General features: G+C 36.6%; 1 protein-coding gene across 1 annotated transcript in view; it reads right to left on the bottom strand.

The window, feature by feature from the left end:
* The window catches only part of LOC118184952 (uncharacterized), a 721,540-nt gene that overhangs the window by 94,613 nt on the left and 614,342 nt on the right, over window positions 1-12,585 (bottom strand). Inside the window, exon 7 of the mRNA XM_085811107.1 lies at window positions 6,170-6,275. Within this exon, the coding sequence (XP_085667233.1) occupies window positions 6,170-6,275 (106 nt within the window). The remainder of the gene's footprint in view (window positions 1-6,169; window positions 6,276-12,585) is intronic.

The raw sequence follows: 12,585 nt of genomic DNA, 5'->3' as shown, positions 1-12,585 counted from the left end.
CCTTCTAAATTCTCCTGATGTATTCCCCATTGAATTTGGCGCTTTTGCTCTTTTAAAAAGTGGATTGTCTAAACGACTTGAAATGCTGTTCAAGAGGAACGAAATAAAATCCGATACTATTAAAGGGTGTATTGCCTTGGAAATTAAGGTGTAGAAAGATAGTAAAGATTAAGAATTATCAAACAGAGCATTTAAAACACAAATATTTTAGGTAAAATATTTCTGGAAATACAATGAAAATTATCTAAAAGAATGGGAACAGTCTCTGCATAACCTTTTTTCTTTACGTATAATATCGTCTATTCAGATTAAAAACCATTCGATTTCTGATTAAAAGCAATTAAAATCAGTTTTAAATTACTTAGATATCCATTCTGAATAAATAAATAAATTCTATGTAGCATATCCTTAGCTACTTCTGTATGCATTTACTAGATATTTATTCTAGTATCCTGTAACCTCTTTGCAAAAGAACGAAATTTAAAATAAAAGTTTACATAATATCCTAAAAATTTTTTTATCATGTTAAAATCTTGGCGTTTGATGTCTAGTCCATAATGAATCGCTTTTCTATGTAACTACTGTTCACATTATCCTGTTGAAAATCTACTCTTACGCTTTAAGGAAGAACGCAATTTCTTTCCTCCTTCCAGCATACCTTCACAGAGTAACGGTAGCACGGTACGTATTCGAGAGGTCCAGGTTTGAGACACAGCGAAGGCACTGCACATTTTTCCTCTCCAGATAATGACTCTACAATGCGTCTAACTTCCTGAACGTCATCACATGTTCATAAAGCGTAGACTGATTAGATGCGATACATGGTATATCAAATTTTCACGGCACTGCAGTAGGTTATGACCGTACTAAATTCGCAAGATTGCCCATATTACTACTACACCTTTATATCTGCTAAAAAAAGCCTTACTTTTGGGCGCAAATCGTGCTAATATCACCGCTTACTGTCATGACCGTCTATTTAAAAAAACTTTTCATTGAAATCTATGCTAAGCTACGCTATTTGCTTATGGTAACACGAGGCACATCTTTCTGAGAGGAAAGACACCTTCATGGAAGACTTTTTAAGGGAAATTGACTGTTAACATGTTACACATGAAGAAAACCAACCATGCAGCTAGCCCGTTCGAACTCAAGTCGAACTAACAGTATACCATGGTGCTGACCGCTCGACATTTGCTCTTTCTAGCTGAGGAATCAATTCGTTTCGTATTCTCTATCATTGCAGTTTTCTTCTACTTTAATTTTCAGGTTTACCTTTCTGTTACAGCAAATGATTTGACATTCCTTTTAAATTATTTATTTAGCTTTAAAAATTGGTACCTTTTGCATGGGATGCTTACAGGCCATTCAAAGGGCAATGAATCTTGATGACGAATATTTTATTGTAATTATAAATGGAACAGTTAGGTTGGCAGAGTAAAACCGTTTTTGTGCGTCTTTTCATTTAATGTGGATTTCCTTACAGTCTTTTTATTTTTACTGCAATCAAGCTCTTTTTTTTATATTTTTTTTATTTTATTTTATTTTGCAGAGCATAAACAGAATTTTTAACATTTATCAATTTTTCTGCAAGATTTCTTCTTTTTTAAGTTAAGACACAGACACTGCACACTTCTTTTCCTTTAAGGGGTGTTGGAACCCCAAAATCTTCAAAAAATTGTGATTTCGGATTTTTGCATTTTCAAATTCTCTACACTTTTATCTTTCTAAAAATACCATTCTTTAATCTCTATGAAAATTAGAACTGTAAAAAAATCTAGTTTTAATTTGTCATCTACTGCTTGGATCAATGAGGATTTTTACATAAAAACGCCTTTTTCTCCAAACGTGATTTTTTTTACTCTAAAATTCAAAATGCTTCAAAAGCTCATTTCAGTATAATCAAATAGGTATACTTTAATTACAAAAAAAATTTCAAGCTTGTATCTACAGCAGATTTTGAGAAAAGGTACATGGAAAATGGCCAATTTAACATTGTCGGTATAGGGGTTTCTGATACCCCTTAAATTATACAGCTTATCATCTAAATCTAATCTCTCATCTAAATTCTACATCATACATTGATATCTCTATGCAGCACATGCTGAGCAGGTAGAATATGGCCATGCTAGATCCTACATTTTTATGACATGAACTATTGATGTAAACATAAATTTGCATGTAAGTACTGTTACCAAGGTTTTTTTTTACAGTTCCGTTGATTTCCATTTTGCATTCCTAAATCCATAAGTTTAAATTCAATTTATTCATAACTTATTATTAAACACCTCTATTTATTAGAAAGTAAATGAAATAATTATGTGAACTTATTATTAACTTATACATTCATACTTATAATGTATTAACATATAAAAGTTCTGTAAATGATTGAAATTGATTCAAAGATAATGTTAAATCTATAATAAAATTTAATAACTTTCAAAAGTAATTGAATAGTTTGGAATAGAAAGTGCCTTAAATTTTAAACTGATCATTTTATTTCTAAATACACTTAAGATCAAATTATAGCACCATACGCTACATTACTAGAAGTTGTAATGTTGCGCGCTTCCAACCTGCACGCAACAATAGTGGTGACTGCTATGAACTGGAAAGTACAACAAAGTCTTGAGAAGGGTTTAAATCCCTTTTTATTCAACTTTATAAATTACAGATGCGTGCTCTTGACGCTCACAAACTACGCCGACCCGGCGGTAAAATAAAAATAAGAAACTAAAAATGAATAGTAACAAGTGACTACCTACGACGCTCTCTAAAACGTAACTAACCTAACCGCGTTCTAAGATACCGCTGACAATTCAGCAAACTTCTGAATATTACGCTGAAAGATTTAACTATCTACCGAGGCAAGCACACAGGCCGAAACGCGTGGTTCTTCAATTTCTAACTAGCCATCTCCACGCTCGTGATGCAAGAAAGCACACTTTCGAACTCGTTTCCCTTCTATTTAACTCTGAATACTTCCGCTGACTATTTTGAATACTTTGCGCGTTCTACTAAAATTTACATACTCTGGCATTGGCAATTCCAGGGGAAAGTAAGGCTTGACAGGAAAGATAGTTTAAACTTAAACTAAATGTTAGTTAAAATAAATATAAACCCTACAAAGTAATATATTTGATCAATATATAAATATTTGAGTAAAACGAAGTATAATCTCATACAAAACTGGAATGTAAATATATTAAAATTTACAAAAATATTTTAAAATTTATATCATCTAGAAATTACAATTTCAAGACATTTAAAAGATTTTAACAATAAGTAAAAAAAATTTAAATAATTTTGGAAGTTATCTGTATGAATATAGCAATATAAAAAAAAGAAATTAATTAAAAATAATTAAGAAAATTAATTACCATTAACTAATTACCAAAACAAATTTCAAGCTTTGTTACTACTTGCATATCATGAAAAAAATGTATCAGACAGTCACAGTAAAGACTGCAGGATAAACATTTGCAAGGAATTACAGATGTATTTGTTAAATACACTGCTCTACATTGAAAATGCAACACCAAGAAGGAGTGGTCAGAAATTTATGCAAATTTTAGAGTAGACGCACGTCACTGAGTTATGTGAATGATGTGACATGCGCAGCTTTCCGACGCACGTGAAGTAAGATATAAGGGAAGGAACGTCAGAATGGGCAATATTCGTGTCGTTATTTCTGCCAGACGAATTATCGAAAAAAGTTGGTTTCTATCCCGGAGGATACGTGTAACAAGTGATAAGTGACGTAGGGCGTGGGCACCATCCCTCTACCACGATGGTCAATTGATATAGCGCCACGTCCTCCCTTATCTAGAGTCCGGGTTGAGGGGCCACACGCGAGCCTCACACAGGACGCCCTGTAACAACGCCTGGACCGTACAGTCAGCAGTCATGCCGACCAAATGCTAACGGGGTGAACTCCCGTCCAAAGTGTCCGGGCCCAGTGTATATTGAACTCCAATAAAAAGTTTACATGGCCGAACAGGGGCAGCAATACATTCGTTTGATATCATTGTGCAGACATTGCGACAAGTTCGTTCATTCAACTGACCTAATTAAACACATAAATGCATATATAGATGCATAAATACATAGATGCCGCCAGGCCGCCGTCAACGAACGCACTTCCAGCAGATAGACGATTTTACGAGGGGTATGGTGATCGGGTTGGTCTTTACGTCAAATCGCAGCTGATATACCCACATGGATGCGAGCACGGTGCATCGACTATGGCGAACATGGTTGGAAATGTGGGAAGAAGGAGGGGTGCAGCCAGAGTGACGTCAGCACACGTGGATCGACAAATCTGCCGACAAGCTGTGGCGGTCCCGCAAGTCACTTGTACCGCGATTCTGCAGCATGTGCAAGATACCCTGGATGCTCCCATGTCGACCAGAACCATTTCCCGTCGATTGGTTAAACGTGGCCTGCACTCACGGCGTCCTTTAAGAAGATTGACATTGACCCCACAGCATAGACGCCAACGTTTAGAATGGTGCCAGACTCGAGCGATGTGGATGACAGAATGGCGAAACGTCGTGTTCTCAGATGAGTCACGCTTCTGTTTATCCAGTGACAGTCGCCGCATACGTGTGTGCCGTCGACGTGGAGACAGATCTAATCCGGCAATAACTGTGGAACGCTCCACCGCGCGACAACGTGGCATAATGGTTTGGGGTGCTATTGCCTACGATTCCAGGTCACCTCTAGTTGGTATTCAGGGCACTATGACGGCCCAACGATACTTGGATAATGTACTGCGGCCGGTGGCAATCCCCTACCTTCAGGGGCTGCATAATGCAATTTTTCAGCAGGATAACGCCCGACCACACACTGCTCGCATCTGCCAACATGCTCTGCAAGGTATACAGATGCTTCCCTGGCCACCGTACTCTCCTGATCTATCACCAATCGAACATGTGTGGGATGTGATTGGACGCCGTTTGCAGACTCTGCCCCTGCCTCGTTCAGAAGACGAACTGTGGCAAATTGTTGAAAGGGAATGGAGAGCCATCCCTCAGGACACTGTCCGCACTCTTATTGACTCTATACCTAGACATATTTCTTCGTGCATCGCTATCCGCGGTGATCCTATACATCCTACTGAGCCGACGCCGTTCTCGCTCTGTATTCTGACTATCATTTTGAAATAAAGATGACTTATTGCTGCTTGCTGTCTCTGTCTTTTTTCTAAATTTCATCGCTTTCTGACCACACCTTCTTGGTGTTGCATTTTCAATGTCGAGCAATGTATATTGTACTAACTTCCACAATAAGTTTAGAAGCTTATGAAATGTGACTGATATTGCAATTATTCTTATTTAAAGGCATAACAATTGGAATAAAAATGTACAAGAAGAAATTATTTACCATAAAGTAATCACCAAAACAGATTTTAAAACTTTGTTTATTACTATCTGCTCATCATGAAAAATATGTCAGACTGCCACAATAAAGACTTCTGGTTAAAAAATTGCAAGGGTGATACAGAGAAGTGCTCCCAAATATATTGCACTAAGTTCCAAAATAAGTTCAGAAGCTTATGAAATGGGACTTATATTGTATAAAGTCATAACAATTGCAATAAAAATGCAGAAGAAGAAAATTAATTACCACAAAGTAATTACCAAAATAGATTTCAAAACTTTGTTTGTTCCTATCTGCTCATCATAAAAAAAAATATCAGACTGTCACAATAAAGTCTTCTCGTTAAATCATTGCAAGGGAGATACAGAGAGGTGTTTTATTTGTTAAATATATTGCACTAACTTCCAAAATAAGTTCAGAAGCTTATGAAGTATGACATATAATGTAATCAAATGTTATTATTAATTATTAATTAATATTGTAATTATTCTGTTTGATCCCATTTTTTTCCCTGTAAGATAGAAGAAATTGTCCCCAAAATACAAAATTTAATTTTTGATTAAAATATTTCCTTTTTTCTGATTCTCTTTTTATTTTAGCCTTAACATTATAAATGTTCGTGTTTATAATAATTTGTGAATTAATTTACAATTAATACAACTTATAAATAATATGAAATTTTTTATCAATATTATTTTCAAAATCAAGGAATAGTTATCATAAAATAAAAGCAGTATTGTATTATCCTTAAGGGAATTATATTAAAAAGATAATTTACATGCTTTACCTCCACTGCTAGGGGCCCAAGTTGTTACTTTTCGGCCAGCAACAACACGGTTGTTATACTGGGAGCACTGCAGCTCTCTTAAATCTGGAGAATTTGGTGGACATTTCTGTAATAAGAAATAAATAATTACGTGAAAGCAATTCAGTTGAATTTTCAGTAAAATTATATATTTGGATTATTTCCAAATCCGAGTAAATAATACTAAAATATAAATCTACGATCATTGAACGACTAATATAACAGTTGTAGGAAGAGCATAACAAACTCAATTTGGGAAAAAAAAATTTAAATCTTTCAGACTTTATATTAGGCCCAAAGGGGCGTTTTTGTCAGGGGGAATGCAAGCAGGACTTAAAAAGCGATAAAGTCATTCGAAGCAAAAATTTTAAAAATAGAAAATATATAATAAAACAAATTCTAAATCTGAGCTTCTAGATACCCATATTCGAATGGACGACCATGTTATTCAAAATCTGATTGATGTCTTTAGGTACTGTTGTTTTTTCACAATGCGAGAACCATACATACATTCATACAAATTCTTTATTATTTAATAAATATAATGCAGGGCTCTAATATTTGGTGCCAACAGTTTAAAAAGGGATTCAGACCTTTATAGTGAACTAATGCAAAATGCCAAAATGAAATTAATAGCCCTTCTATGCAAACTGCCGCTGTGGGTTTCCAAAAAACAAATTCATATTTTAACATTTTGTGTATTACCTTTATTTATTAAATACCATGTTCTTCGAACTTAAACCATAAAATCAATTCGACAACGATATCACAAAATAATTTACAAAGAGCATACCTTTAGAATTTCCGATACAGTCTCGCGCGCTGGAGACAAAAGTTATTTCCCCCCGTAAAGTTTTGCCATTGCTCACTTTGAAATCGTTGAGTTTGTTAATCAAAAATTCGTTAAAGTTTTACAAGATATGAAATAGACAATAAAACGAGTTCGAAATTTGGCCCATATTCGGTGGAGGATTACGTTATTCAAAATTTGATGACTCTAGGTACCGTTCTTTTATCATAATGCGGGAACATTTATGCAGAATCTTCATTATTTAATTTCTTTAAATGTAATACAAAGCGATATTATTTTTGGCAGCAATTTGAAAAGTGATACAGCGTTTTCTTCAAACTAAAAATTACAGCGCACTTGAAAATAACGAGACAGGTTTTTCTGAACGAGTTTGTCTGTTCTCGAAAATGAAAATTTGTTTGCTATATCGTTTATAGAACGAATAGAAATGCGAACATCTAGTCATGGAAACGAACTATAGTACAAAAGATGCAGAAAATATGAATACATTTTTGTAACTCTTGATTACATTATGATAACAAAATGAGCTCTACGATTTCATGCTCATTCCTTTTTCTTCAGGGTTATAATAATAAAAGTTAATCATATTATTCCGTTAATTAGTTAATTATATTATTATTTGACTTAATTATAAGAAAAATTAATACTGTAAAAAAAGGAACTAATGTAATAACAGAAATATGCTTCTCCCAAATTAAATTTTCTTGTTCGCAAGCTGCTGATTGCTTTCCTACGTAAACTATAAATTGATTAATTACATCAAATGATAGCTAACCAAATTAACTGCCCAGTGTAAATTTTTCTACACGCATACTTCTGATTGTTACTCTCAATAAATATAAAAAAACATTTGCGATAGAAATCCAGTTATCCCGATTTAGAGTCAGGTGCTAATGTTATATTGGATAGTTTAGTTATCCGAATTTCTTACTGTTATTTCCAAGATTATTGCTTATTTAGTCAGGTGTTTTAAACCATTTTTATAGATTCAAATGAGACAAAAATTGTATCATTTGGTAATGTAGGTACATCAGAGTACAATGTTAAAAAAATATGCTATTTAAAAAGTATTGGAACAGCAATTACGTAGGCCAATTTTTTCGTTTACGACATGAATCAATGTTTACACATCTTCGCAAAGCCTTGGTGAACTTAGCCCCCACTGTGTCTGAGTATCATGTTCAACAAAGCAACGCTCTAATGCGTTCAGAAGTACTCCAGTGCTAAAAGTGTCAAAGACTTGACAATGTCAATCACTCATGCAAGGCACCACTTGAATGTGTCACCTGTGATAAATATCACGTAACAAACAAGGGCGCTGTTGTATGAACTTTTAGTGATTCCAAAATAATGTGAGGAACTGCAATTAAAGTTACTCATGCTGCATGTGCAGGAACATTCTCAACCTTAGAAGGCCGAAATCGTTCAGCTGAAGGGAACAGCACAAATATAAGTCACGTTAGTAATAACACAAGACACCTCAACCTACAAGGCCGAAATCAGTCAGCTGAAGGAAGCAGCATAAATACAAGTGACGTTAGTAACAATACAAGACATCTCAACCAACAAGGCCGAAATCAGTGAGCTGAAGGGAGCAGCACAAATACAATTGACGTTAGTAACAATACAAGACATTAGATGCGTTCTTTTGTAGTCTAATCTCCAGGAAAATCTACTAAAATGTCAACATGCAACTGACCACGCGACATAAATAATTTCTGAAAATAACTCTTCAAGATCCCCTTCAAGCAATCTGTAATCGTGACGGAAAGGTTGAGATCATGAGCTCACTTTAAGTGTTTCGAACTACTGTCACAACAGCGGCGATGTAATGGCTTACTCTTCTATAGACATCAATAGTCAGTAACTGCAGACTAGGTCTTTTGTTATCTCAAATACCGCCAGCACTACCTTCTCACTTGTGGCAACATATTATTGTATTTGAAGCTTTCTGAAGTATTTTTATGCACCACGCTGGATTTCATTATCATTGCATTATATTCCTTTTGCATTATCTGTAGCTGCATTATGTTGAATATTGAGTACATTTTTTCTACTGTATATTAGTAATTAAAATTTTGTATTCAAAGTATGAAATAATATCCTGCACTATGTTAAACCTTTCTTTGCCACACCATATGTATTATAATTCTGTAGTACACTGGTTTCAAAAGTTAAGCATATTGTTGCACTTTTCTTTTCTTCTGCCACCAGCTGTTGCGTTTCCTTCCTTCACGTTCGTACAGGGTTTGTAGATTTGGAGTGAATAACGACGACACTTGATGAAGTATCTAAACACACTTTATATACCAGTATTGTCAGGACAGCCCCAAAACACGTTTTACAGTCGTCGATGAACTACTATAAACACGCTGACACGATCAGCGACACAGCCTTCAGGTTATCAGGCTATCACGGTGGAGACAACTTCCTGCAAAGCACCCGACTCTGCTTTACGGAGTACAGCTCCCGACTCTGCTTGGTCTTTCTCGGAACTCCACGTACTCTCGAGAATCTCCACGTTACAACTTGCGATGCACTCGACGACACACGAGCACAGCTCCCGATTCTTCAGTTCAGTCGTTCGCGGAGCTTAGCACGTTCTCTCGACGATGCACTAACCGCGATACACTAACAGACTCCTTCGGTGCACTCGACGACCCACTCGGCACTCGCTGCCCGGCTGTCAACTCGATCGACTCCGCAGGGAATCGCTAGACGAGACACCAACTCAATACTGACTAACTCGCACTCTAGACGAGGCACACACACTAACTGACTGCGGACCAACAGGGTTTATATAGCTTTCGGCTTGTGTTCGAGAACATTCTGGGCTAAACCAGTAAGAATTCGTTTCAGAAGGTTCTCCATCCGTCCATGGTATATCGCCAATTTTATCGCAAAATGGACGATTTATCGCCAAATGTGGCAAATCTCCTTTTTTGCTATTTTATGGCAACCCTAAAACTGCTTTACGGGGAAGCCATCTCACCGCACCTGTACATTTCGTAACAATATATTTTCTCCCTTCTTTCTGCATGCCTTAGTGGTGTAACGGTTAGCACACTCGGCGCGTATTCGAGAGGTCCAGTTTCGAGTCCCGGCGAGGACATTACTCATTTTTCGCGTTACCTACTTTGAAAATCCTAATGACTCTACAAGCATGCGATAGTAAAATCAACAAAAAGGAAACACGAAAGCTTTGATCAACATTATATAGCACATGTAGGTATCAAATGTATTTATGCCTCAAAGAAAACTAAGTATTATGTACAAAGATGAAAATAACACTTAATTTTTTTAATTACATGATGACGTCGCATTTGGGTCATTAACAAAGTTTGAGTTGAAAACAAACAAAACTTGTAAGTTATATGACCGGCGAAGACTTTTACAGCAATTTCCCTAGATTTCAATAAGGTGATCAACCACTGCCTCTGCAAGCAACAACTATTCCTCTATTAAACGACTTTTTAACCATCTCAGACTGATTGCAAGAGGTAAATACGTAGAGACAGCCCACCTATGGACATTCCAAAGACTTCTCGAATATGGACCTCTCGAATACGCGCCGAGTGTGCTAACTGTTACACCAGGAAGGCATGCAGAAAGGAGGGAGAAAATATATGCTTAATGGAATTAAAGCCGGGAGAATACTGTGACGACTCCATGCGAGAAATGCTTTCACTTTCCAGATATTCGTTTACGTTATTGGCTCGATGGGGACAGCGCGGTCTACAAACTGATGGTCATTCAAGCCCGCCTGCGTGGTGCGATAAAAAAATAAGATTTTAAAACTAAAACTAAAGCAAAAAGGGCACTGTTTTCAGTCAAAATAAATCATTACCGGTGCCGCTTGGCTGTCAGTCTACACGTCCCTGCTCTGAAGCAGCATATAAATTTGGGTATCTGGTGAAAATTAAATTAAAAAGAAGAACACTGTTTAAGCTACTAATCTCACTTGTCTGACATAATCAGGAAGAGCTCACGAATTTTATAGTTGGCAAGAAGTACAAGACTGCATTCTTAGTTGGCGACAGCCTTGAGCACTAAATATAGGTGACAGTGCGATTTCGGCCAGTTCCACCAGGAAGAGCACCCCAGAAGCGGTCCAAGGGTCTCCCACCTTCTTCCTCTACAACCAAACCATACTAGAAGAATTTCTGCTCATCATATAGAGTTCTCCCGTGCCGTGGACACCATACATGTACAATATATATGCTTTATTCAGGATTCGAACCCGGACCTCTTCGGTCGCTAACCACTGCCTCGTTGAGCGGCACTCGAAGAACACTGGGAGCCATAACTGAAGGATATTGATGACCGTTAAAGGAATTTCATCGCCAGTATAGGACAGCACAGTGTTGCTGCAGTACCAGTAACAGCCAAAGGAAATAAATGATAGCTGCATGGTAAAGTATCGCCACATAACGCTCCAAAAACTTTGTAAGGGCTGTGTGCTTTCTAACATCGAAATCGGGACCTATGAAATCTTTACCCCGCTGAATCGAAACGGTTAAGTCAATTAAGCTTCGAATCAGTAAATATGAAAGCAGTTCATTTCAAATAGTCATCTAGGAATTAAATTAAAACAGAGCTATACCAATTTTCAGAAAATCAATGGCTATCAAAATAGAAACATCAGAGATTTCAATAATAAAGGACTCTGCAGTACATCCTGAATGAATTATTTAAAATTATGTGGAGAATGATACTTTTTAGTCATCCAAGATATTAGAAAAGAAAAGTCCCGAACTGCCACTGAGTCCTGCTATTAATGCCTATATTTTGTGTAATTGCAGATGCATAGTATTTTCTCTGGGGAACTTACACAAACTTAAAACAAAAAATTTACAGTTTATTTTACTGTATATGCATTCAAAAACAACACTGCTATCGAAAATGATATACAGACACTTTTATTTCTCATGAAAAATGTCTGATGGTGCACTATCTGAAAAGCAATTGATATCCGAAATGCATTTGATTCGGATAAACGAGCCGACTTTAAAATATGGACATTATGACTTTAAATATGGGATATTCTAAAAGGAATGCTTTACGATAAACCTGTCAAACAGAAATTCTTAAAAGAAAGTAATGACTGATGAAACTATCATTTCAAATTCTTTGTAGAGACATTAGATTTTTTGAAGCAGAGAGTACATGAAAAATAAGCAATGCCCTCGCCGGTACCCGAACCACAGACCTCCCGCTTTCTAGCATGCCTTCGTCGTGTAATGGTCAGCACACTCGGCGCGTATTCGAGAGGCCTGGCGAGGGTATTGCTCATTTTTCACAACTCCTGCTTCAAAAAAATCCTGTATCTCTACAGTGGCGCCCGAACTAAAAAATGGTGGTGGATGACGATTCTCCACCCCCAGGATTTCGTGATTGGGTCTCCTAATTCCCAGTCACCCTTTAAAAGGAAGTATAAGGCATTCCTCCCGCCTTCTTACAATGCCTTCGTGGTGTAATGGTGAGCACGCTTGGCACGTATTTCGAGAGGTCCAAGGTTCCAGTCCCGGAGAGGGCATTGCTCATTTTTCACATCTTCCTGCTTCAAAACAACCTAATGTCTCTACTT

Source organism: Stegodyphus dumicola, chromosome 2 (genome assembly GCF_044657685.1).
Source record: "Stegodyphus dumicola isolate Sdum_Otavi_A_Nest chromosome 2, ASM4465768v1".
NCBI classification, from domain to species: domain Eukaryota; kingdom Metazoa; phylum Arthropoda; class Arachnida; order Araneae; family Eresidae; genus Stegodyphus; species Stegodyphus dumicola.
The sequence above is the reverse complement of the archived record's forward strand: the minus strand, read 5'-3'. Positions and strand labels throughout refer to the sequence as shown.